General features: G+C 43.9%; 1 protein-coding gene across 2 annotated transcripts in view; it reads left to right on the forward strand.

Annotated features, from left to right (window-relative positions):
* APBA1 (amyloid beta precursor protein binding family A member 1) overlaps positions 1-26,557 on the forward strand; it is a 182,581-nt gene that overhangs the window by 101,811 nt on the left and 54,213 nt on the right. For both annotated transcript variants that reach the window (XM_081151710.1, XM_081151711.1), the window contains exon 2: positions 18,082-19,356. In XM_081151710.1, coding sequence (XP_081007836.1) covers positions 18,151-19,356 — 1,206 coding nt within the window. In that variant the 5' untranslated portion in view covers positions 18,082-18,150. The remainder of the gene's footprint in view (positions 1-18,081; positions 19,357-26,557) is intronic.

Raw genomic sequence — 26,557 nt, forward strand, 5'->3', positions numbered from 1 at the left:
CTGATCAGTTTACGGGGGGGGGGGGGGGCCGGGCGGGGGCATAGTCCTGAACCAGGAGTCAGAGCATCTTTGACACTTACTAGTTATGTAATCTTGAGAAACTCATCATTGAATAAATTTAACTGAGGTCCTACTGTGTGCCAGGCACAGTGCTGGGTGTGAGGGCTACAGAGATGGATAACACAGACCCTGACCCAGACTAGGGGGTGGGAAAGGAAGTTATGGATGGTTCCTAGAGAGATGGAACTTTTTAGTTCTTCTCATAAACAAATGGGAGGTTAGATTAGGAAAGCTCTAAGTGCTTTCTTGTTTTAACTTTTTTTTTTTAATTGTTTATAGTCTAAGTGCTTTTTTGTCCTTGAATTCTGTGGATGAGGGATATAAGAAAATCCTTTCATCTACAGATTAGGAAGGGAAAATCAGGGTAGAGTTCCCAACCTCTCTGGGGTATATTGCCAAGGTATTTTAAAGATGCCACCCGCTAATTAGAATTTTAAATTGAGAGAAATGTGTGCAGGCAGTTTGTGTGCAATTAGAGCAGCAGATTAAAATCATTAGAGTGACCTGATTCACTTCCCAAATTGTTTAAATTGACTTTATAAATTTCTGCCCATGTAAGTGGCCAGATCACATATGGATAGGCTGGGGAACTGCTGGTAGATTTTAATGAGATTACCCTCGGCAACCAAGGAAAAAGGTAACCTTTTATAGAAAAATACAACCATGGTGACATGTAAAGAAACAGAAATTCCTTGGAGTTGAAGGGTATTGCTAAGATTTGGGGGGAGGCACCTGGAAGTATCTACTAAAATTTGAATATGTATTCATTTGTATGACATGACTTGGGGTCTGGCAGCTGCTTAGCATAATCCAAGAGGAGGGTGAAAGTGGGTAGGGGTATGGAGGCTCAGGACTGGCCTTTATCATGTCCGTAAGGTCTGCATCCTCTCAATCAAATTAAGAGAATAATTGCACTATTCTCTCTAGCTTTCCATATGATTGAAATTTTCCATAATAAAATAGTTGTTTTGTAATGTGTATTTCTTTCAACCAGCAATCTCACTTTTAGGAATTTATTACATAGAAATAATTGTATCAGCCCATATGGGTATATATCTATGAGGATGTTTATTGAAACACTGTATTAAAAATATGGAAATAACCTAATAATCACTAATACAAAAATGGTTATGTAAACCATGAATACGTTGACATCATTAAACAGGTAAATTAGGGGAAAACATAAAGGAAAACTCACACCATTTACCTAATCTTTTGTTCTTGAGAATGGACAGGAATCACCAAGTATGTGGAGAAAACTTGCAGCATGAAAGAGAAAGGCCAAGATAAACAGAAAAGCTGACCCCAGAGGAAACAAAGACAACCCAGGACACTTCAGACAAACAAACAGCAGCTCTCAGTAGTTTGCTCAGAGAGATCTAAGAACTTACAAGGTCCATTTAAAAATGACATGAAATCAGATAATAAAGAAAGAATGAGTTCTTCGAGATTAAAGATAGACTATTCAAAAATTCAGCAGAAGGGCATGGGGAAAATAAGATGAAGATATTTAATAGAACACAGAGCAAGAAGAAAAAGAGTTGGAAACAGTAAAGGTAAGAGAACTAGAAGACCAACCAAAAAGCTCTAATACAACCATTATGGAAAACAGTATGGAGGTTCCCCCAAAAATTAAAAATAGAACTACCAAATGATCCAGCAATTCTGTTTCTGGATATATATCCAAACAACATGAAAACAGGATCTTGAGGAGGTAGCTGCACTCCCATGTTTATTGCCGCATTATTTACAATAGCCAAAATGTGGAAACAAGCTAAGTGTCCATCAGTGGATTAATGGATCAAGAAAATATGTGAGAGAGATATATTTCAGCCATGAGAAAGAAGGAAATCCTGCCATTCGTGACAACACGGATGGACCTTGGGGGCATTATGCTAAGTGAAATAAGTCAGACAGAAAAGACAAATACTATATGATATCACTTACATGTAGAATCTAAAAAAATCTGAACTCATAGAAACGGAGAATATGCAAGGTGGTTACCAGGGGCTGGGGAGTGGGGAAAATGAAGAGATGGTGGTCAAGGAAACAAACTTCCAGGGATAAAATGAGTGAGTTCTGGGATCTAGTGTACAGCATGGTGATTACAGTTAATAATACTGTGTTACATACTTGAAAGTTGCCAAGAGAGTCGATCTTACATGTTCTCACCACGAAAAAGAAAGAGTAATAATGCGACATGATGGAGGTGTTAGCTAACCCTGTGGTGGTAATCATTTTGCAATGCAGTGGAACCTCAGTTCTCAAACGGAATTCGTTCCAGAAGGCTGTTCAAGTGATTTGTTCAAAAGCTGAACCACTCTTTCCCCATTAGAAAGAATGTAAATTGAATTTGAATTAGTCCGTTCCAGACCCACAAATGACTCCCTGTTTTAACCTTTCTTATATACCGTACATGTCTCATGTACTGTTTAACCTGTAAATGAACACTTCTTGTCTGAAACTTATCAAACCACCCCCTGCTGGCCGTAAAGGAATCACTTTCAGCACTGGTTCCAGGGGTGTCTTTCAGGTCAGTATGCAGCATCTTCGCTTTTTCACATATCACTGCCCCCAAAACGCTATTACTTACGGGCTAACTGCTTTTTGTTCCTCCAGATTAACAACAATTTTTTCACCTCTTCAATTGCTTGTGATTGCTGTTTTCTGAGCACTTTCACACCCCAGCAACATAGCACACTTTATGGCCTCTTTATGTTTTAAAATTGTGTTAATCTTCTATTTTGCCAGCAGCAAAAGCATTCTCTCCTTTCTTGGTTGCCTGAGAGACACTTTTTGTCTCTCAGTAGAAAGGGTTGTGGGGTCAAAAACTGAAGTTTTGTTCCAGAACCGAGACATTTTTTCCATGAACAACTTGGTCAAGAACTGAAGTGTTCCAGATGGGAGGTATTCCAGAACCTAGGGTTGACTGCATATAAGTGTATCAAGTCAACAGGTTGTACACCTTAAGCTTATACAATGTTATATGTCAATTATATCTCAGTAAAGCTGGGAAAAGAAAAGACTCCAACAGCTGACCAACAGGAGTCTCAGAAAGTAAAGCCAGAGAAAATGGCAGAGGAAAATGAAGGAAACTATCAAGGAAATAATAGAACATTTCCCCAAACTGAAGAAAGACACAAATCTTCAGATTGAAATGGCCCACCAAGTGCAGAAGACAATGATTAACACAGGAGTTAAAGGAATAATATGTTGAAAGATACCAGAGGAGAAAAAAACTCCAGGAGATGTGAATTAGGCTAACAGCAGACTTCTCAGCGGCAGCATGGAGCGCTGGAAACACCACTGAAGCGTGGTTCTCAGACCAGCGGCAGGATCATCATCTGGGGGCAGGGGGAGGGGGGCTTATTAGAAATGCGGAACCTCAGGCCCCACCCCAGACCCACCAGTCAGAATCCGCCTTTTAATAAGATCTCCAGGCGATTCGTAGGCACATAAACAGGCTAGAACACGAAGGATGATGACTTCATGATAAGAAAAAAAATTATTATGAACCTAGAAGTCTATGCCTAATGGTCAGTGGAGTGTAAAGGCAGAATCAAAGCACTTTAAGGCAAATACAAAAATTTAAAAATTTACCATTTAGTGAGTGATGTTGATAATGGGGGAAGGCTATGTATGTGGGGGGGCAGGGTATATATGGGAAATCTCTGTACCTCCCTCTCGATATTGTTGTAAAGCTATAAATACTCTAAAACTTCTCTTTTTTAAAAAGCTAGTATTTAAAATTACAAATGTAACCAATAAAAACTATAACTATTACACGGTGGGAGACAGAAGGAAAAGGGGAGATTAAGTGAACTAAATGCTCAATTTTCACCTTTCATCATCTTTCATAGCAGGAAGTCAGATGTCGCCTACATTCAGTAGGTAAATTGTACTATACTATGTAGAGTTATGGAACTAAAAGCAGAAACCGGATATTTTTTCTCCTGTTACTCAGTGATTCTTTTTTAAAGCTGAGAGTTAATGACTTGTTTTGAGCCCCACTAAAATGTCCCGGAGCAGTGATTGGTTAGAATAACATAAACAAGCTCCAGATCTTTATTGTAGTAACACATTAAAAGTTCATTTTCTAACAGTGGCAGTCCAGCGCAGGTTATTTCTGGTCGGTAGGCAGTTTTCCTCCCTGCGGTTGATTCAGGGATTCAGGCCATTTCCTTCTTGTGATTCTGATATCCTGCAGGTCTCAGGCTCTTGTTTAGCCAGTGGAGGGGGCAGGAGAGCGTGGAAAAGGCAAACTCACTCCTTAAATGACCTTGCCCAGAAAGGACAACCAGCCTTTTCACTGTGCATCTTTTTGTAATTGTTTTCTTTCATTCAGTAGATCTGTCTTTTGTAACATAACTAGATAGCATGTCCTCTTCGTGGCTTACTTGGCCTTATGGTGGAAGAGTGGAAGGAGGCGTGAAGAGAAAACCGGCAGCCTGCTGCCCCCTCGTGCCGGCTTCATTAACCCCCGTGTGATTTTCAACAGGCCGTGTGACCTCTCACTCATGGGTGTCCTTACCTGTAAAATAAGGGACTTGTTGGGCTTGGCCAACCCTTTCAGTTTTAAACTTCTGTTCCTTTATAATTCCATCCCTTGGTGAACTGATAACAGTTGAGTTTGTGCAGTGCAAGCGAGCGGCCACAGCCTGGCTAGGAGCTCCTGCGTGAGCACAGCAACTCTTCTTCCCTCCCCTGAGGTCTGCCAGCACAGACTTCACTCAGAGACGGCGAGGCCCAGAGGCAAGCAGAGCTTAGCAGCTGGGCAGCAAGAAAGCTGACACGTGGTGAGAAATTTCCATCAGGAACAGAAGAGAAAGGTTTTGCGGGGATCCAGCTCCTCAGCCCCACCACAAAGCCCTCCCCAGCAAGAAAGGGCACTTCATAGTTCGTGAAGCAGCCACCATCCCCACGAGGGGGGCAAGACAGGTCCTTATTTCCATTACATACTTAGTTTTTTAAAAATAGGCTCATGGTTCAAACATCAAAAATTACAAAGGCAGAGGGTGAAAAGCTTTCATCCCACCCTAGTCCCATTTTCGATATGAGGACAGGTGCTAAGAATCTGTGATTGCAAAGCAAGGGATGTAAACAGCCTGCCCGCACACGGGTGTGATTTTCCTGCGTTAGAGCCGCATGGGTGTGGGTAACGCAAGGTCAGAGAGGTGGGCGCTGGAAGCTGAGGCGGGCCCCTGTGCAGGGGGCAAGCGGAGCAATGCTCGCCAAAGCCAAGCAGAGCGAGGCTTGTTGCAGCGTGCTGGGAAGTCACAGTGGCAGATGTGAGCCGAGCGCTACGATGCCTGAGCAGGCACTTTGTGAGCCAGAAGCCCAGGGTGTGGACACCAGCTTGGTCGGAGGCTCCAGAAATAGCAGCTACACACGCATCGCAAAATAGCCTGTGAGCCAGACTCCCTGCGCCGGTCAGATTCCTGCCACCCACACGTGGATTCGTAGGGGTTTAGGATTGGGACAATGAGCGTGGCTAACCCACATGTCATTTAAACTCCAGTGAGGGGAAGTGAGGTAGTTTGTTAAAGTGGAATAGCCTTGCTTGCATATTTTAAATAAGAAAATATGTAGATATATTTATATATTCAAATATAATATATAATTTATATATTTATTTTATATAGAATATATTTATATGTATATTTCTATTATATATCTATATATCTATATTTTAACTTATATAATGCATGGGGGTGGGCAAAAATAGGTTTACAGTTATAACACAAATAAATAATACAATAATTAATAAATAATAATACAAGAATAAACGCCAGGCTTTGTGTTCTCACAACTATAAACCTACTTTTGCTCACCCCTGTATATTATATACAACATGCAAAATATACCGTATATTTTAAATGCATATATAAAGTATATTTAAATAAGGAAATATATATATTTTTTCATATACTTTACTTTTTAGAGAAGTTTTAGGTTCACAGCAAAATTGAGCTGAAACTACAGAGAGTTCCCATATACCCCCGTCCCACACATGCACGGTCTCCCCCAGAGTGGTACATTTGTTACAACTGATAACCTACATTGACATGTCATTATCACCCCAAGTCCAGAGTTCACATTAGTGTTTCCCCTTGGCAGTGTACATTCTAAGGGCTGACAAGTATATTTTTTATTCTTGTTCTTAGAGTTATATGATCTCATTTCACTCTTCAATAACCCTACGAGGTAGATGCAATTATTACTCCCCCCCCATTTAGACAAGAGGAAACTGAGGCACAGTGAAGTTAAGTGACCTGTCCAAGGTCCCATAGCTAGTGAGTGTTGGGCCTGAACTTGAAACCAGGCGGTCTGACTCAGTGTGTTTTCAGCCGCTAGGCCGCACCGCCTGTGCCTCGACTCCCTCGGCTCTTACACTCCCTTCCCCTCCCAGCCCCGCCTGCAGGTGGCGGTAAAGAGTTCCCTCTGCTCTTCCTGCGCCCGGCCTCCCCTCGGCCGCCCTGCCTGAGGAACCTTTGAGCAGCCTCTGCTGGTCTCCCAGAAGAAGCCTTGGGTGCTGAAGGGCAGGAGCTGTGGGTTAGCTCTGCCAGGAGCATGAAGGTTATTGGTGAGGGGGACAGAAGGGAAAAGGGAATAACTGAGAGGGAAAAGGGGGGGGGTGCTATGGGACCAATCCCCTTGGAGACAGCTCACCAGGCAGTAGAGGACTTGGGTCTGGGTCACAGAAACAACCAGCCTTTTCACCTAGGCATTTACTTGTTATTCATAATCTCCTGTTATTTGGGGAGAAAACTGATAAATGAGAGAGAAAAGCCCTGTGGCTGATGACGGAAATGGAAGGTGTGGGAAAATTAAACCCGTGAGGCTTTTCTGGAGGTTCATGGTGTCGTGTGCAATGTAACAGCTCACCTCAGTCTTCACCACGGAATCTTTAGTAAAATCTACATTATTTTTTAATAAAGCAAATGAAAAGAATTTTCTTTGGAGACGCTCGTATCTTCCCTCAAGGTGACTGAAAAGTTCTGGGGCCTAGAATACGGGGTTTGAATTTCACCAATCTGTACACATTTGGGGCCTAAGTGAGATTCGTTAACTAGAAGAAGAGTGCAGAGTGAGACACCCTATCTCTTTACACTCTAGTCAGCACGTCCAGCAAAGTCTTCAGAGTTTCCAGACTATCCATGAACAATTTTAAGAGAAAGTCATTTTCTTCTTTCCCCACATTATGTTTCTTTCCCTGCTAACTTTTTGCTAATGTGACTAAATTGAGAGAGTTGATTATTGTGGGAGGCTTGGAATCAACATGGAGTTTTTGGCTCATCAAACTCAAATTTAAGTCAACATTGCTACCTAATAGTTGCTTAATAGATTTGGGGAGTTACGAAGCCAAATTGTTAGGGAGCGAAACTTTTGGGATACAGCTATTAGCAATCATCTAGTGTATATTGGATTTGGGGCATAACTGAAAAAATGTTTGAGGACTATGTCAGCCTACCTGGGCTTTCTTGACCTGTGAATTAAACAAAAAAAAAAAGAAGAAGAAGAAGCTTGGAAACAAGAATTTAAAAGGAAGCTTCATAATTAGGATCGAGGCTGACATTATGGTGTGAATTTTAGAAGAAAATGCTAGAGAGAGCTACAGCAAACTTGAGGGAATAGAAAAGAAGCAAGTTAACTGACTTTCTAATGAGCCAAATAATTTGTAAAAGTAACAATAGCAGTAAGTTTGAGGTGATGTGGTCTCAAAGGAAAGAGCCCATTTTAATGAATTGCTGCTCCGTCCATCCTTGGCCTGGTATCCCCCTGTGTCCGTCTCCTTTTGCAGCATGAAGCAACGAGCCTGGGAAAACTAACTGTTGAACTGATTTTAGAGACTATCTTTACCACTGTAGTGTTGCGTGTATGTGGCTTTCTGTATAATAACAGGAATATCAGGAAAATGGCTGAGATTGATTGCAACTGGTGATTTAATAGCCCTGAACTGAGAGTAATGTAGTAACAAAGATAATAAACGTGGTGGGGTGAGGAAAGAAAGTTGGGGGGGGGGCAGCCATCAAGAAAGGGATTTAACAGAAAAAAAAAATGCCAAAAGAAAAAATGGCAAGTTTTTGTAACCCTCGATAAATATGGATTATGTAGATATGTTTAATTTTATACCAGGGCATTTCACAAAAACTCAGAGAGACTTTTAATTGGTTTTGATTTCCAGAGAATACCCCTTGAGTTTTCTGTAAAATTTGCAAGATTTCCCCTCTGAGTTTCCATGATCGCCTTAAGCTTATTTCATGTATTTTATTGGAGTCAGAATAATAAATGAATGATTTGATTGTTAAAGTGCTAGACGAAGAGCCAGACAATAAGGAAGTCTGCATAAATTCAGAATTTTCTCTTTAATCAAAGGCTGGGTTGTGATCAGAGCTTTGGGGTTGGCACGTCTGAGTTAATACAAATGGAGGAATTAATTTTCCTGCCTGGTTAAGTGTTAGCCACAATTATACAGATTTCAAGGTGGATGAAAGTAACGAGCCTGATTTTGTATTAATCACACAAGAATGTGTTCATCCAAATGGCCTCCTGTCCCTCTGTTTACTCTGCCAAGATAAAAGCCTATGTTCAAGATGTGGCCATTGTCCAGAATCATTTTTAAAGCCCTGTTTTGGAATTCACTTCAGTGCTTGAACCAGAGTCTTTTTTCATAATCTTGGCTGCTGCACACCTTCAACCTGTAGGGATGGGTTTGATATTTGGGGAACATCAAATAGCATTCGCAGCCAAATCTTGTAAACAAGGTGGGTGATAAAACTGGGTGAAACCCTTTGAAGTTAAAAATCAAATATGACTAAATATAACTATAGAATATTGACAATGATTAACTGGTAGCTTCAAAACCCTTAAATTAACTTTGAAATCAATTCCAATATAGGAGTAGCGTAGCCCAAGGTTTTGAGCAGATGCAGTGCCCTTGGAACATGTTAGTATAGAGCCTGCCAAGGTGACCAATCTAAAAGGGATTACACCAATTTAGATGTTTGTTTTAAAAAAAATCAATCGAATCACTTTATGGGCTTAGTGAAATGTAGTAGGAAGAACATGAGCAATGAGAGACATATGGGTCTCCCTCCACCCCTTTTGGCGCTGAGTGACCTTGGACAATTTATTTAAGCTGTCTGAGCTTATGCTTCAAAATTAGCAAGTGGAGAGAATAATTTCCATTGGGACTGTTGTGAGGGTTCAAAACATAGTATGTAAAGCGCCATATATACTGGCCTGCACATAGTACAAGGTTTGTGATTATTATTTGATGGATTTATTTATACCTAGCCTTATTTCAAAGCAGATTAAAAAGAACTTAAGTGCTTGTTTTCTGTCCCTACATAACCTTATTTGGGAAAGGGTAGCATTAATAAATGTACCATGTCCTCAAGTCATTTATATTAACATTGTTTTAATTTTTTCATTTTAAATACTATGTTAACTATATCTATTAAATACTAATTATCGTGTGTGCAGAAAACGCACCAATGACTGTTAAATAGCACTTATAATGTATCAGATACTATTCTAAGTATTTTATGTATATTCACTTGTATCATCCAATAATCCTGTAATGTAGGTAATATTACTATCCCCATTTTAGAAATGATAAAATTGAAGCATTTGCTATGAGTAAGTTAACTATAGTCAGTTAGCTAGTAAGCGATGAAACCAGGAAGCAAATTCAGGCTGTCTGTTGCTCACACCTATCCCCTTAACCACTACAATACCTCACTAAGTATAGTAGATGATTAGATGATCCTTTAAGGATCAATTTGATATCTGAAGAATGTCAAGCACCATTCAGGGCTAACTCTTATAAATAAAGAAGGAGTTAATCCTTTGAGGTAAAAAATCAAATATGATTAAATATGACTATAGATTATTGAGAACGATTCACTGGTAACTTAAAATCCCATAAATTAACTTTGAAAGCTGTTCCAATAAGGGAGTGGTCAATGCATTTTGAGCAAAGGCCTTGAAACATCTATGTACAGAGTCTACCAAGGCTTGTTGAGAAGAATCAGGACCCACCCACCTGTGTTGAGCGGGTGCTAGAAGGCAAATTCAGCTGCATGCTGCATGTATGGATGAAAGTTTAGTCCCGAAAGCTATTCACCGTCTTTAAGGGATATGGCAACCGTCAACAACTGGCCAAACAGACAAGCTGTTGACATTCTTGATCCAGAAAATGGGGTATCCGAGGAATGAGGGAGTCAACACTGGGGCAGTGTGTCCACAGGGGACAACCCAAATCACAGGGTGGAAGATCAGGGTCCAGATCCTCACTCTTGGGGGAGGGCCTAAGCTCGGTCTAACGTTAGGATTGTGTGGAGGCTGGGAACGGGCTGAGCCTCCAGCTGATGGACTAGGGCAGTGGCAGGTCAAGCAGCCTCTGCATGGGAAGCAGAGAGGTGTAGGGGCTGGGGCACAGGCAGGCGGGCTTTTGTGGCCTTTCTGCTTCCTGGGGGGATTTCCTCCATCAGCTCCCTGATGCCATGAGCCCGTGGAGAGGAGTGGGTGGACCTGGGAAGACACAGCAGCGCCTGCGGCAGTGTTTCCCCTTAGGGTGCCACCTTCATGGTTTTCACTATAGCTGTCCTATTTCTTGTTTTACACTTTTCTTTAATTGGACTAGTTACTGATTTATCTTGTCATCCACTAACACGAGTATTACACCTTGGTATCAGCTAGGGTCCCAGCAGGAAACAGAAAGGGCACTCAACTAAGGTAACATGCAGAGAGACTGAGCGTTGACTAGAGGGACTATTTACAAAGGTGTGGACTTCGTGGGAATCCCACCACCCCTACTACTCATAAGCCTGAAGAGAAGGAGACAGAGCCATCGGGTGAAACCACGTGGAAAGGGCCACCTGACAGGGGCTATGCCTTCCCTACAAGGGACACTGCCAGCCTGTGGCAATTTTGTAGGGAGGGAAGTGGGAGAATAATTATCCCAACCCCAATCTCCTTCCTCTCTCTGATGTCCCACCAGAGCTCCCCACTGGCCAAACCCACAGAAGCCAGAGGAACAAGGAGCTATCAATGCAGCCAGAAGAGGCCAATGTCGCAGGGCACAGCGCTGGGTGGAGGAGGTATGCAGTGGATCTGGAGTGGGAAACTGAAGGTGGCCGGCTCACACGTCTTCATCTAAGTGGGCTAGGGTCAAGGACACAGCCCTGAGGTCCAACCACAGAGACCTCTCTCAGGTTGACATCTAACCATTCAGCAACATTCCTTGGGTTCAGGTACTCAATTCCCTCTGAAACCATTACCAGTACTATCTGTCACGCCATGCGTTACAATTTCAGGCACAAAAGGTATTAGGGGAAATGAAATTCCATTTTGCTGAGGCAAGATGTTCTGTGTGAGGAGGGTTTTTCCGTGTGAGCCTATTTAAACTGAAAATGATTTTAAGAAGGACTAATGTGTGTTCCGTATCCACCTTGGCTCCCATCCAGGATCACTAAATTTAACTTCCAAATGAATCAAAGGGGATTAGGCTTTAATGAACTATGTTATCCTCTCTTGTTAATAGATGCACTGTGTTTAGAAGAGCTGATGATTTGAGTGGGATTCCTGATGTCCGCTGAATTCCCTATAGATGTTTCACAATTGATCTACCTCATGGAAAGAAAACATATTTAAAGGGTAGAGAAGATAGATAAGAATACCTATGCAGATTGTGTGTGTGTGTGTGTATGTGTGTGTGTACACTACATCCAGGGCATATTCTTACTTGGCAATCTCAACTGTTTGTTGCTATGGAAATTAATATATCACCACAGTCCCAGCATCATTGGTGGCCCCTCCAATGGCTTGGTGGCAGATGTCATGTTGACTGGAACAGTACATGTGCAGATGAAACAGTTCTGTTTCAATGAACAGGACTTTTCTTAAAACTCCAGTGGGGGGGAGATGAGGCCCATTCATTAAGTCCATGGGAAGTAATTGTGCTTCTTAAATATGTGGAAAAGTATGAAAACTTATATAAATGGAACCATGTTGTTCATTCTGGTTTTTTTCAGGAGAGAGGATGCCTAGGATAGTCTTCTCTTTCCACTTCTCCACCCTCTGCCTTCATGGGTTTTCCCTACACCTGCTTTATTACCACCCTGCAACTCCCCACCGCTCCCCAGCACAGTACCCTTCGTGGTAACAACCTGGAATAATTCTTTTTGTTCTTTTTTACATTGCATTCTGTCTTCAGTAAGATCCTTCTTCTAAAACTACTTCTGAATATGTTAAAAGGGAGAGTCTACTGGAGATTCTTATCAGTGACTACTTAACGGCAGATCAACCAAAGTAATTTACAGCCTTTCTTCCTATTAATCCCAAACCAGCATGATCCTCAGTTAACATTATGAGGTACCTGGATTCAACTGCTGAATCATGAAATGTTTTATTTCTAAATGGTGCACTGCAGTGGAGTTCCCTCCCTTTGCTCACCTTTTCCAGTCTGGCTGCAGAACATTCCAGAACCAGGGGTCAGAAAGCCACCTGTGCTTCACTACTGGCAGCCTGGATTCCCTCACTCCTGCAGCCAAGATGTCAGAGCACCCCCTCTCCATGTTATGTAGGGGCTCCTGCTGAGGGGACTGTCTTGCCTGTGTATTCCAGTTCATCCGGCCTTTTGTAGAGGCAGAGGGATTTTCTTCAACCAACTGCTCCTTCTACTCTGTCAGCCTCCAGAGGTACATGGGTCATCATTAAGGACATTGATTGGATGATGGCACTCCTCCCTTAGGCTTAATTTAGTTCCTAGGATGTTTATGAGCTCATGAAATGCAGAACCTAAAAGAACAGCAGCATATATATGATTCACAGAGGTGATGCAGTTGCTGCTGTTGTTTTAACTCTAGGCTCCTTTTGTAGCTTGAACCTATTTCTGTTTTGCACTGATCACCAGGTATTATAATTATTGAAGTGGTCTGCCCTTGACAGCTGCGACTACGGTTTAGAAATTTTGCATCCCCTTTGCCTTGCACAGTGCATGGCGCATGCCCAATAAATGCCACTCAAATGTGGGAAAATGTTGACTCACTAGAGTTGTTTGGGCACGTAGAGCACCAGAAGGCAGACAAGGTTGCATGGGTGGATGAGGCAGCAAGGAGCTGAGGTGCAAGGCTGAAATGTTCTTCTCCAAAGGCCGAGCCTGCCAATGTCTAGAAGGCCTCAGATACTGAAGGGGGGAGGGATAGTTGGGGGTTTTTTAATCACTAAAAATGTATTGACTACCTACTGTGCACCTTCTGTGCTTGGCACTATGGAATCAAAGATAAATGATAGGTCCTCTTTTCCCAAGGACTTCATATTTATAAAGAATTTTTGCTCAGAATGGCAGGTACTATAATAATCATATGTAATGATAGACAAGTACAGTGAGGGCAAGGGAGAGGTTCATCAGGCCTTATTACTCCCCTGCTTATAAAACCCCAGTAGCATGCCACTGCACTTGAAATAAAATCCAAATTCTTTACCCCTGTGTACCAGGCCCTGTCCCTCCCAGCCCCTTCTCCTCTGTCCTCACCACCCACCACACCATCCCCTACTCACTTCCCAAACATTATTTCTGTCCTTGAACACAGTAAGTCCTTTCTCACCTCATGGCCTTGACCTCAGATCTTTACCCTTCAGGCCTCTGCTCAAATATCACCTCCTTTGGCCATGAGCTACATAACCTTCTCTTTTTCATTATTTTCTATGCCGTTACCCCGTTTTATTTTCTTCATAAACCTTTCCACTATCTGAAGTTGTGTTGTTCGTTTATTAACATAATTATTGCCTGTTTCCCTCTCCTTTCCATCTGCTTCCCTATCCTTTCCATCCACCTCCCCCCCCCCGCCCCCCACCAAATGCACCAGAATGGTGGGTTCCTGAGAGCAAAGAAGCATGTCTGGCTTGGTCTCTGCTCTGCCCCAGTGCCTGGAACATTGCCTGGAGGCTAGCAATCAAGTAGGAACTTGCTCTGGGGAAAAGAAGAAAGATTCACCAAAGAAAAGTTGTAGGTAAAAAGTAGCTGATGATAGGAAGGCAGTTAGGGTCAGTGTCAGGATATTAGAATTCAGGGTGCAGGCGGAGTGTGGAGGTGAGGCCTGAGCAGCCATGTGGCCCAAGGGCTTTGTTTACCAGGACTAGGACTCAAGCACCCAGAGCCTGGAGCTAGAAAGTGGAGTCAGACACAAAATTTACCAGTTCCATCACTACCCAGGTGTGTGACCCAGGCAATCACCTAACCCCACAGTTCCTCCATGTCTTCATTGTTAAAAGAGCTTATACTTTCTATAAGGAGAATATAAGAGTACTCTCTTCATAGGCTTGTGTCAGGATTAAATGACTCATGATGTAGAAAATGCCTAGTAGTACCTGGGACGTAGTTGGCTAAGCATTTGTACTATGCCTTAGAGAGGAATCACTGCAGCATCTGAGATACAGGATTATGGGACTGAGATTTGTATTTTAGAAAGATCATCAAGCTGGCATTGGGGAAGATGGACTGGGCCTGAGAAATAAGAGAAACAACTGTGTAGGCAAAACACACCAAGGCCAGGCAGTGGCAGTGAGGACAATGCAAGAGTTATGAAGACAATGGGTTCAGTCCTCAGTTTGGGGAAGGTGAGGCAAAGAGACAAGTAGGTCATGATTTCCGCATATGGGCCTGGGTGATTGGGTGGCTGGTGGTGCCATGCACCCATACAGGAAATGGGGGAGGTGGGCAGGTTTAGAGGCCTGTGGCAGGTTGACTTGGAGTGCTGTGGGGACTCCAGGTGGGGCTACTCGGCAAGATAACTCACCTCTCCCTAGACTGCAATATGACACTACATGCTAAGCGCTATGCAGTCAAACCTCGGTTCCTGAACGTCTCCCATCATGAATGATTCAGTTCTTGATCAAGTTGTTCAGGGAAAAAAATGTCTCCATTTCGAACAGAACTTCAGACCTCAACCTGACAACGCTTTGGTGCTGATACATCAGCATCACAAAAAGCACCTCTCAGGCCACAAAGGAGAGACTGTGAGTCCAGTTACCACTAAACCTCGAGTTAACAACATCTCAAGGATATTGTGCTGTGAATATTTTTGTGGTTCTTTTTGCTTTTGTTGCTGGTGAAATGGACAATTAGCAGAATTTTAAAACATAAAGAGGCCATCAAAAGTGCCTATGCTGCTAGGGTTGAAAGTGCTCACAAAACAAGGATCTCAGGCCACTGAGGAGGGAGAAAAACTGTTGATTTGGATAAACGAAAAGCAGTTAGTCAGTGACAGCATTTTGGAGGCATTGATATGTGAAAAAACAAAGATGCTGCAACTGACCACCTGAAAGATGCCCCAGGAACCAGTGCTGAAAGTGATTCGTTTCAGGCTAATTGGGGGTGTTCGATAAATTTAAGGAAACAGTGCTTGTTTATAGATTAAACAGTACATTAGACATGTACTGTATATTAGAAAGGTTAAGACAGGGAATTACAGTGGTGCCTTGGTTTTCCAACATCTCTGCTGACGAACATTTCGGGTATGAATGCTGTAAACCTGGAAAAACATGCTTCGGTTTTCGAACATGCCCCGGAAGTCGAACATGCCAAGCGGCTTCCGCTGAGGGTGAGATCCTGAGGCCTAGCTGTCGGCTGTGGATCCCTCAGTTTTCCAACGTTTCAGAGCTGGAACGTTCTTCCGGAACAGAGTACATTCGAAAACCGAGGCACCACTGTATTTAGGGATCTAAAATGGATTAATTCAATTTACGTTATTTCTAATGGGAAAAAAATTCCATTTTTTAACAAATCACTTCTCAAAAGGCCTTCTGGAATGAATTAAGTTTGACAACTAAGGTTCCACTGTACGTATTGGTACTTAATAAATGTTAGTGCTTAGTATTTGGTATTTATAATTTTTGCTTGTAAAGGAAACACTGTGAGAAACATTTTTGTCTACATCTGAGGGTTGGGTTTTTTGTTTGTTTTGTTTTTGAGATTTCTGTAAGTAAAATTACTGGAGCAAAGATATGTTACCTTTAGGACGTTTTAATTCATCTTGCCAAATTGCTTTTCAAGAAGGTTGTACTAATATGTATTCTCACAATAACCTGGGATTCTTTAAAAACAGCCTTAATATTCTTTTATAAATACCACCCTCAAAATGGCCAGGGTATGGGGAACAGTTCTCTCGTGTGCTACCTATGGACATGACCCCCAATGTCAGCTCCATGTTTAAAACTTCCTAGCTGCCTCTGTCCTCGAGAAATTCCTCAAATAAGTGCCTGTTATTAATTAGCACACTGTCAATACCACAACCCAAATTATATTCTTGAAACCATGGCAATATGTGAAATATAAACACTCCATGCATAAATACTCCCCTGAGGCTTGGGAAGGGAATAGAAACTCAGTGAATATAAAGCTCCACTTTACCAAACTACATTACTGTAGCAGTATTTTCCCCAAAAGAGGGGGTTTCTTGCAGCTTTCCTTACCATGATTTAGTGTACGCACTTGCATGGAAATCCCATTTCCTTTGAATCAATAAATGCGCTATGAGGGCACCACTCACTGGTCAAATACAATTATAACGCAGAATAAACTAAAATTTCTTTCTAATGCATATAAAATAGAAAAATCTATTTTCACTAAAGATAGAAATTTGGTTAGTTCTACAGGTGATTATCATGAACTGCTGACCACCTGGGTGCTTCAAATGGTTGTTACTGTATTTCTCACACTGACCACACACAGCTGACACTCCACAGAGCAACAGTACCGGGAGAAGTCTTTGGTATGTTTAATATCCCGCTCTGTGAACACCTGCTTTGTGTTCAAGACTTAGCTACATAATACAGTTTTTAATATGTTGTCTTTTTCAGAGAATGCTTATAAAGGAAACATGGGTAGACTGTCCTTGCCCATGTGTTATATTGAACACTCGTTTTTTGTATTTTCCACGATCCACTCACCGGAGGCCACTTAACCAGGGGGCCTCCAGCACCAATCCTTTCCTCTTCTGTTCAGAGCATTAACCATCCATCAAAGTCTAAATGGAGACTCACACTTGCTTTTGGACAGCTTTCTTATAGTTAGTTCATAGTCATTGTTCTCAGGATGGAAATGTGTACAGAGATTGGCCACATTTTTCAGTTCTGGCTATAATGGTTCTGGCTATAATATTATGTAATTCATAATGTTTTAGATCCAGGGTGTACGGGGGAAGTGAGCTAGTCATTGTTTCTTTAAGTGTCTTTGTCAGAACTCTGACCTCTATTGGGGGGGGGGGCAGAATGTTTCCTCCTCAAACAAGTTTGGGACACCCCGAATCCTGTACATTCCTCCCCACGAATATTCACAAAGAAACAGCAACTCCAAGTCAGCATTTCCCAAACTTATCTGCCCACGGAGTCTCCTCCTGTGTAACAGCCATTAACATCCTGCTATAGGAAATGAGTCCCGTCTTCTAGCGGAGCGCAGAAAATGAAGCCACTCGTGGAAGTAACAGCCAGTAATGACAGGACGAGAAGCCGCTGCGGGTTGACAGCCTCCCGAAGAATGGCTGCTTATTTGTATTGATAGCAATGGCTTCAAAACATTTCGAGGTGTTTTTTTCCCCCCTCCTTGAAATTTAAAGAATCGTTTCTAAAGTTATTTAGGATCCTGGTTGATAAAGGCAGATGGGCAGTGTGTCACTCGGCCCTGCCGTTCAGCGGTGCTCCTCAGTCACATGCGCCCGAAATGTGCCCGAGCAGTACGCACGGTGCAAAGCAAAGGCTCCGGGTCCGAGGGCTGGCGGAGGGAGGGAGGGAGCCAGTGGCAAGGAAGCAACTCGATGTATAATTAGAAATTTCAATTCGGGATGCGAAGAAAATGAACTAGGTGCTGTCAGATTGAGCTTAAGTGTGCAATCGTTTCTTAAAAAATTGGCCCAGATTCAGAAGGGATCAATAGCAGCTGTTCTGCTGGCCGTCTCGGCACTCCGCTCCGACGCCAGCCTGAGCCACTGAACCCCACTCCTCCTCTTGTTCTTCTAGGCCGGTGAAGCAAAATGAGCGCCCAGTGAGCCGGCGCAGCCCGTCTCCCAGCCGTCCCCGACGCCCACCATGAGCCACTCGGAGGGGGCCGCGGAGGTGGAGGTGACCGACGAGGCGGCGGGCGGGGAGGTGAACGAGTCGGTGGAGGCGGACCTGGAGCGCCCCGAGGCGGAGGAGGAGCAGCGGCGGCGGCAGCGGCGGCGGCAGCAGCGCTATGCGGGCCGGGCCCCGCGCGGGCTCGCCGTCGACGACCTCCGCGCCCCGCCCGGGCCGCAGGAGGAAGAGGAGCGCGGCGAGTGCCTGGCGCGCTCGGCCAGCACGGAGAGCGGCTTCCACAACCACACGGACACGGCCGAGGGCGACGTGATCGCCGCGGCCCGCGACGCCGACGACGCCGAGCGCGCGCAGGACGCCGAGGACGAGAGCGCGTACGCCGTGCAGTTCCGGCCCGAGGCGGAGGAGTACACGGAGCAGGCGGAGGCCGAGCACGCCGAGGCCGCGCACCGCCGCGCGCTGCCCAACCACCTGCACTTCCACTCGCTGGAGCACGAGGAGGCCATGAACGCGGCCTACTCGGGCTACGTCTACACGCACCGGCTCTTCCACCGCGGCGACGACGAGCCCTACGCCGAGCCCTACGCCGACTACGGGGGCCTCCAGGAGCACGTGTACGAGGAGATCGGGGACGCGCCCGAGCTGGACGCGCCGGACAGGCTGCAGCTGTACGAGCAGGAGCGCGACGAGGCGGCCGCGTACCGCCAGGAGGCCCTGGGCGCGCGGCTGCACCACTATGACGAGCGCTCGGACGGCGAGTCCGACAGCCCCGAGAAGGAGGCCGAGTTCGCGCCCTACCCGCGAATGGACAGCTACGAGCAGGAGGAGGACATCGACCAGATCGTGGCCGAGGTCAAGCAGAGCATGAGCTCGCAGAGCCTCGACAAGGCGGCCGAGGACATGCCGGAGGCCGAGCAGGACCTGGAGCGTGCCTCCAGCCCAGGCGGGGACCGCCCCGACAGCCCTGGGCCGCAGGCGCCGGCTGGGCAGCAGCGGGCGGTGGGCCCCGCGGGCGGCGAGGCGGTGCAGCGGTACAGCAAGGAGAAGAGGGATGCTATCTCGCTGGCCATCAAGGACATCAAGGAGGCCATCGAGGAGGTGAAAACCAGGACCATCCGTTCGCCTTACACCCCCGACGAGCCCAAAGAGCCCATCTGGGTCATGCGCCAGGACATTAGCCCCACCAGAGATTGCGATGACCAGAGGCCTGGGGAAGGAGATGTAAGTACCTGCGGGTTCAGGCGTGCTCGGCGCGACCAGAGGGGGGGCGAGTGCTGTGCGGCAGTGCTTGTCACTGGGAAATGACTTTAGGATATAGAGGGTCTGTGGGGTTGCTAAACATGCGCCCGCTGGAAGTAAGCCTCAGAAATAGCTTGCACTTAGGCGCGAGTGAAACCCAGGCGGCTGGGAGTCGAAGTGTTGAATGCGTTTATCGGACCCCAGAGGCATTGCTGTGAATCAGCGGTTCTCAAACTGCTCCTAGAGCACTTTGAAATGGATTTCTAGACGCAGCCCCCCACCCCCAGTCCCACCCACGCCCTCCCTACCTCCTTTCTCAAGTAGAAGGTTTGGGGTGGGGCCTGAGAGTTTGTATTCCTAACGTCAAATAAAAGAACAAGTCCTGATTAAATAAAGAGAGACTCTATTGGAAAGGATTATTGCAAAAGGGAGCAAAGTGCCATTGTAATGGGGGACTGGGGAGGGAGGACTAGCAATAGGACCATCTCTGATTCTAAGACCTGCAGGAGTCTTTAGGGTCAGGCAATAAGGGGTTTCTTTTTATAGGGAGGAGTAAACAAGGCTAGAAAGGACAGGTAGGAGGAAGTGGGAAGAAAGCATGGCTTGAATGCATTGCAGATGAGAAAATGTTTTAACCTGAGACCAGCCTCTTGTCAGGAGCGGCTGCTGAGGAGGGCTTGTAGACTAGCCAGAGTTCAAGGGCCTGGAGAAAGGAGAGAAGCTTAACCAAAGATTGGTTAACAAGCATTTTGTCCTGATTAATCCAAATTCAGCTAACCGTTTGTCAGGTAAAGAATGGGAATTTGGAGGGTCAGTGCCTGGCTTTGTCATAGGTAAACTAGCAGGCACCTATGAGTCTTACCTAAGTCATATGGGGAGGGAGGTTCTTTGCAGTAAGCTGTTTCCAAAACAGTAAAGGGTGAGGGGCCCTTAACTTTTGCTGTTTTCTGGGATCACAGGGCTCAGGTGAAGTTTGACATTGTCACTAACAAGTTCCCAGGTGATGCTGATGCTGCTGGTCCCAGGACCACAGTTTGAGAACCCCTGGTTTAAAGTAACAGCTGACAGGTTTGGGACAGAGAGTGTGGCATTTTTGGAGGAAATATTTTGAAGCCCTTTTCTGCCAGGAGTTTCTGCAGTGTTTCACCCACCTGTGCCTCACTGTGGCTTTCAGTAAGTGCTTAATTTAAGGTGCCAGGGTGTCCTTCTCGCGTCATAAAAGACATGTTTTTGGTTTTAAACTGAATTGTGCTTCTTTGTGAAAAGCTACAGAAAGCTATTGCTGTCCCTGTCAACATTCTATTTTTCATTTTTGAAATACCTAAGAAATTTGATAACCTGGCAAGCTTCGGTGTCACAATCTCTTCAAAATACATCAAGACTAACCTTTGCCCCACTGCCTAGCTATAAAGATTCTCTTTCTGCTCCGACTCTCACTTTCCATTCTCTTGAAAAATTTTTAAGCAGTTTCATTTAAAATGGGAGCTTGGAGTAAAGGAAGGGTCAGGAGGTTAAATTCAATTTCATTTAATTCTTCATTTTATGATTGCACTAGGCTATTTCTCAGTATATCTTTTGGGGTGAGAAACCATTATTAGAAGCTGTTCATTTTACTTATACCAAAAGGGCTGTGCAGGTCAGAGAGGTATTGCTCACCTCCTCTTTTAGTAACACTCAACATTTGCTGTTGGCTGATTAAATCTCTGGCACCTTTAAGGAAAGGTGGAAACTGCCGGAAAGGATCTGTGTGCTCCCCAGCAAGGGGCAGCATTGGGTCAGTTAGTTCCAGGATGGTCTGTGTCTCTTCTGTTTTCCAGACTTCACATCCAAAAGGTTTGAAACAGGTGTGCTGACATTAGACTTTCCCTTGACCTCCAGCTGTTTCCAGATTCCTCCAGGCTAGGAGGGAGGGATTGTAGCATCACAATGAACCCACAAATTTTTGCAAATGAAGTGGGAATGGAGAAGGTTTTCAAAAGTAGGGAGCTGGCAAGAGGCCGGGTTCTGCATTCTTTTAGAAATCTGGAAAAAGCTGCGGGAGCACTAAGTCCAGATGCTGGCCTCTTCCTTCAACTTTCTCAATGTACACCAGCTCCTTGAAATGACTAGCTCTGCAAGCTCAGGATGAACCCGCAGCACAGCCTGCACTAGGGCAGGGGGCTTGCTTTCATTCATTTATTCATTTATACTAAGACAACAACTTATCCCTCTCCCGCGATGTGTCATTCCAAAAATAGAATTGTAGAATATTGGATAATGCTTTAGAAACCCATACTATCAGAAATTCGGCTTGATGCTGAGAAATTGGTGAGTAGAGCTTACCAGGTTACAAATAGTTAATACCAAGCAAAACCAAAAACCTGTGCTTTAAAATATTCTGCCATTCAGTTTTCAGCCATTTGAATTTGTGGGTTGTATTTTATCTGTCATGCCATATTTATAGGAAAGACCTTCATTTGCTACCTCTTTGGTGGTAATCATTGGGGGGGAGTAAGAATATATACATTTTGTTAATTTCTACCTAAGCATCAAAAAATATTTACTGAATGCTCATTCCATGTAGAAAATGAAAAGCACTATTAAAAAGAGTGTGGTCTGAAGTCAGTCTGGGAGGTACTTGTTAAAAATACAAATTACTGCCTTTCCTTTCCAAATCAGATTACCTAAGTGGGGCCCAGTGATCTAGGATCTTAGTTTTTTTGTTTGTTTTCTGGCTTTGTTTTATTTTGTTTTGTAAATTCTCCCCACGATTCTTAAGCGTATAAAAGATTAAGAATCATTGATTTAAAGGGGAAAAAAATGTATCCCCTGGGCAGTTTCCCCATGTAATATCTATGGATTTGAGACTTAACTAACTTTTATTAGCACAGGTATAGTTTTAACAAAAGAGCCTGCCCTGCTGTGGTTATGGTCAGTGGATCTGGAGAAATGGCCCCACAATTCTTATTCTAAAAGCAGTGCAGTCTCAAATTGGCATGACCAGAAGCTGTAGTGAGGCACATAAAAAACAGCGATGACTGCTCATAGCTCAGTTTTCTTTTAACACTACTTTTAATTCCCTTGGAACCTGAGCATTTTTCTCTTCACTTGGAGCAAACTGTCATTTGCTTGCTGATGACTTATACAGAAAGTGAAGATAGGTTTGCTCATTAGTGAGAACTTACTGAACACGTACTAGAATGTTCAGCACTGAGGGAAAATAATTGCTTTCTAAAATTTTTAAAAATGCTTATTAGTGCTTTGCTTCTAGTAAAGACTTTCTGTTTCCCAGATGTGTGTTTGAAAACTACCTCCCAACCCCCTTCTTGAAAAATATTGTTAATGAGTGACCAGGTCTGAAAAGGTCCACAGCCTACTGATCTCTTTTCAGGCAACAAAGTCATCTGTCCCAGTAGAGACCAGAGTCCTGGAAGGATCAGAAAGATGGATGGTAGCAGTACACAGTGTTAATTGGAGGGTGTTGGCTACTTTGGTGTGTTCTGCAGCTCTAAATGGTGTTTATTTCTGCTCCCTCTTAAAGCTCCACTAAAAAGACAATGAAATAATAAAAATATATAAAGCCGCAAGCACCAAGAGACAGAGGAAACAGCAGCAGCCGAAAACCACAAAATTTTGGAACACGAAAGTGGTGACTGGCTCTGGTGGACAGGAGTGTTCTCCAGAATTTCCAGTTGTCCTCCTATTCCGAGCACAGGGAGGACTGCACCACACTTCCCTGTCCCCTAGAAGTTAGGCATGGCCCATGAAATAGGAGCAACGAGCAGCGAAGAGCATAGTTCTGAAGCCTCCTGTCACAAGACTCAGAGCCTCTGTCAGCATGGGTCCCCAGTGACCGTGATGAGCAGGGCTCCCTGCTGACCTTGTGGACACACAGGGTGAGAGAGGAATCAACCCTGGGGATTTGGTGGTTTGTTCCATAGCATAGCCTGATCCATCCTGACAAATACACTGATAGGTTTGTTTCCTCTACTCTCTGAGTGTCTGTAAGGATTTGTGCTATGGACCCCCAAGAAAGGCTTGGGAGTTTGAGACACCAGATACCTCTGATGGCAGGAGTATGGCTGGGAAATAAGGATTATTTGAAAGTCTCTCATAGGCGAGGTTAGAGCCCATCCATTGTCCAGCTTGTGTAGCCTGGCTACCACTCCTCCCCCAGCCCACGGAAGATGGGAGATACTCTAAGGAAAGGTTGATCCAGGGAAGCGCTGGAACTGGAGACAAGCCACAGCTGAAAGTGGCGATGAAGAGCCTAATGGAGCGTAGGGTCTGTGAGGCGGTGAGACTCAGAATGCCTTAGAGTTCTTAGCTGTCAAGCTTAGAACACACCCGACCCCAGGCCCCAGCAGAGGGTGGGATATTCCTTTCTGAGAAAACAGGACCAAGAGACGATACCTACAGATACTCATGTTTGGGGGTTTCCAAGCATAGCACCTGGGTCCCCACCAGATCACCCCACGGTAAAGGTTACTGCCATGCACGGGCTTTTTGTGACACTGTTAAATATACCTGGATATCCAAGGATCACCAGACGTTGGAAGAACTTCTCTAACATGAAAGACAAAGACGCACAAAAAGCAAATGAGGAAGGGAACTTGGAGAAATAAAAGCACTGCTTAGAGCAGAAGAAAACTATAAAATACTTGCCAATATCCTCAGAAAGGAAAGAGAAGATAAGGGAGTCATTAAATTAGAATAGGGTGCCTTTTTTAAGAAAATTCCAAAAAAAAAACCAAAAAAAAAACCCATACCCAAAAAACACTTTTTAACTAAAAAATATGACAGCAGAAATTTAAAATTAACATTTAAAAAAAATCCTTCAGTAGGAAGGTTAGAAGACAAAGTAGAGGAAATCTTGAGAAAGTAGAACCATTAGGGCCAAAGTACGGAAAGGAGTAGAAACATAGATAAATAAAATGAAGAAATTATGAAAGGTTGTTTCCTAGAACCAAACAACATGAGGATTTCCTGATTACAAGATCCCACTGAGTTCCTAGAACAATGAAATAAAAGAGACCACAGACATTTCAGAATACAAGGGAGAAGGAGAAGAGCCTGCAGGCTTTCAGAAAGGTAAGAGCGGGTTACAAATGATCGGGAATCACGATGGTGTTAGACTCCTCAAAAAACTGCGACACCTACATCCAGTCTAATTTCCAATTAAGTGTGACTATGGACTACAGATATTTTCAGATGTGCAGTGTCCCAGATAATATACCTCCCTTACACCGTTTCTCAGGAAGCTGCTAGACAGTTTCCTCCACCCAAACGGGAGCATAAATCAAGACAGAAGATGCAAGATCTGGGAAATGGGATCCAGCATGGGAAAGAGGCAAAGGGACTCCCCAGGGTGATGGAGATGGAGATCCCAGATGACAGCCGTAAAGCAGACCAAGGCAGCAACCAATCCAGTGTGGCCCAGAGCTCGGAGGGCTCCAACTGGGAGGTTTCCAGAAAGAATGGAAATGAAAGGTTTCCTGGTATGATTGTACTGAGGGGAATCTTAGATTGTTTTAGGAGAGTTTGGTATGAATTATGGATTACTACACAGAAAACTAAACGAATGGAAAAAACAATTCAGTTTTCTCACTAAAAACAATTGTTATACAGGCAAGAAATGCAATAATACAATGTATGTGTCTCAGCAGGGAACAGCATATGAATAGTCTTCAGAGTACAAACACTGAATATTGACTAACCAAAAATTGTAATATTGAGAGGGTAAGGGAAGGTGCAGAACAAAAGCTGCAAATCCTAGTCTTTTATAGTAGAAGCCAAGTCTCATATTGAAAAATCGAGGTGAGCCAGTATAAATGCTCTATTTATGAGTATCACAGTAAATACTGGAAGAAATGCTAAAAGACTTAAGAGTGGAGAGAAGGAGGGAAAAGGGCCTCGGCGTTTGCTATCAACTAGATAGTACTGTTTGACGTTTAAAATTACATTCATGTATTTCTTTGCCTTAAATTAAAAATATAAAAGAGTTGGGAATCATTATTCAGAGGTCACTCACTGTACAGAGGGATCCTTTCATTGTTACTGTTTTCTTGAAAAAATAGAAAAAGGCAAACACTTCTGCTTATTATATGCACACTTTTTAGAAAATGACTGTTCTATTAACTGTTACATGGTGAGGTAAGTGTTCTGAGTTTTCCATTTTAATTTCATGGCTTACACTATACACCTCAGAGGAAAGAAGTAGAAAGTAGGTCAAGGCTGGGGCTGTTCCACTTAAGGTGACGAGCCCTAATTGGAAAATGGGTTTGCACTTTGACAATGCAGAGCCTGAAGTGTTCAGGAGCTGTGGGCTTGAGAATGGGCTGGAGCTGGGAAGCCACCGAACACAGGTAGAAGGATAGCAAGGAAGAAAACCAACGACCACAGAGGTCACACGTGGCTGCATTCACTTCTTGGGTTTGTGTACTTATTTAGGTTCCTGGTTTTTACCTTTAAAAGGAAATGTTTTCAAGATGCCTTCCTTTACCGGGGTACATTTAATGGCTCACCCTACAACTTAGGATCAGCAATAAATTGCCATATCTCTGCCATTGGAGAGTAAAGCTCAACAGAAGAGAATTTAGTTGTCAGTAACAAAAACAACAAAATGAGCCATTTTTCTATGAACTGTGAGGACCTGATGTGACCAGAGTAACTTTTTAAACATGTAATGATCTTCCTGTTACAACTTCAAAAGGAAAAGGCTTGGCCTTGATATCTCCATTGGAGAGCAGATAATTCATTTCAACCAGAGAAAACCAGAGGAAGTAGGAGAGCATGTGCCTTTGCTCTCTCCTCCTGGTTTTAAAGTATTATCTCTGATTTCTTTAACTTACTTTTAGAGTTTCCCCTGTCAGTTCAGCTCCAGGCAGGCCCTGTTTACAGGGCTGGGCAGGTGCCTCCCTGCTGACATTCGTCCATGTTGGAATCAGCAGAGCAAACCTGTCCAATGATCTGCACAGCAGAAGGCCAGGGCTCCAATTACTTTGTGCTCCGTGGCATGAAAATAAGTGATGGGAAAGATTGGTTTTTTTAAACCCCCAGGCTCCAATTTTTTCGCTTCACCTGACTCCACTCCCAAGAGGAATCTTTCTCAACTTTTTAATGGATTGTCTCACTAGTCAGTGTCTATGTGAAGCTGTGCCGAGAAGTGACAGGACAAGCAGCAGGGAAGAGAATGGACAATTTA

This window comes from Miniopterus schreibersii (assembly GCF_964146895.1).
Source record: "Miniopterus schreibersii genome assembly, chromosome: 11".
Taxonomy (NCBI): Eukaryota; Metazoa; Chordata; class Mammalia; order Chiroptera; family Miniopteridae; genus Miniopterus; species Miniopterus schreibersii.